This window comes from Acanthamoeba castellanii (assembly GCF_000313135.1).
Source record: "Acanthamoeba castellanii str. Neff unplaced genomic scaffold scf7180000084473, whole genome shotgun sequence".
Classification (NCBI taxonomy): domain Eukaryota; phylum Discosea; order Longamoebia; family Acanthamoebidae; genus Acanthamoeba; species Acanthamoeba castellanii.
The window spans coordinates 30,696-31,205 of NW_004457421.1; the positions used below are offsets into that span (position 1 = coordinate 30,696).

Genomic DNA, 510 nt, shown 5'->3' on the forward strand with positions numbered 1-510 from the left:
GAGCGTTGCGACCCTCATGGAGAGCGTAGCGACCCAGAAGGACGAGATTACGACCCTCAAGAAGACCGTAGCGACTCAGAAGGACGAGATTACGACCTCAAGGAGAGCGTTGCGACTCTCGAGGAGAGCGTTGCGACCCTCAAGGAGAGCGTTGCGACTCTCGAGGAGAGCGTTGCGACCCTCAAGGAGAGCGTAGCGACCCTCCAGGAGAGCGTTGCGACCCTCGAGGAGAGCGTAGCGACCAGAAGGATGAGATTTACGCGCAAGAGGAGAAATCAAACGACGGCCGAGCGGAGGAAAAACTGCGGAGGAGGCACTCTCCGCCCGCGTCACAGCTCTCGAGCAGAAGATGCAGGCCTGGGAGAAGAGCCTCGAAGACGTTGCTGAGGAAGCCAAGCATATCTCAGGATCCACCTCCACGCCTACACCCTCATCCTCCACCTCCAGCTCGTGTGTTCGCGTGACGCGCAGCGCAGGCAAGCGCGCCCGCCATGACGAGTAGGTGAGGTG

The 510-nt window shown here is 60.4% G+C and overlaps 1 protein-coding gene across 1 annotated transcript; it reads left to right on the forward strand.

The window, feature by feature from the left end:
• Window positions 1–30: 30 nt before the first annotated feature.
• On the forward strand, window positions 31–387 carry ACA1_028850 (uncharacterized protein; the record flags this gene model as incomplete). The annotated part of the gene is made up of 1 exon (XM_004338399.2): window positions 31–387. A coding segment is annotated over one exon (357 nt), but the record flags the coding sequence as incomplete, so codon positions are not given.
• Window positions 388–510: the final 123 nt, after the last annotated feature.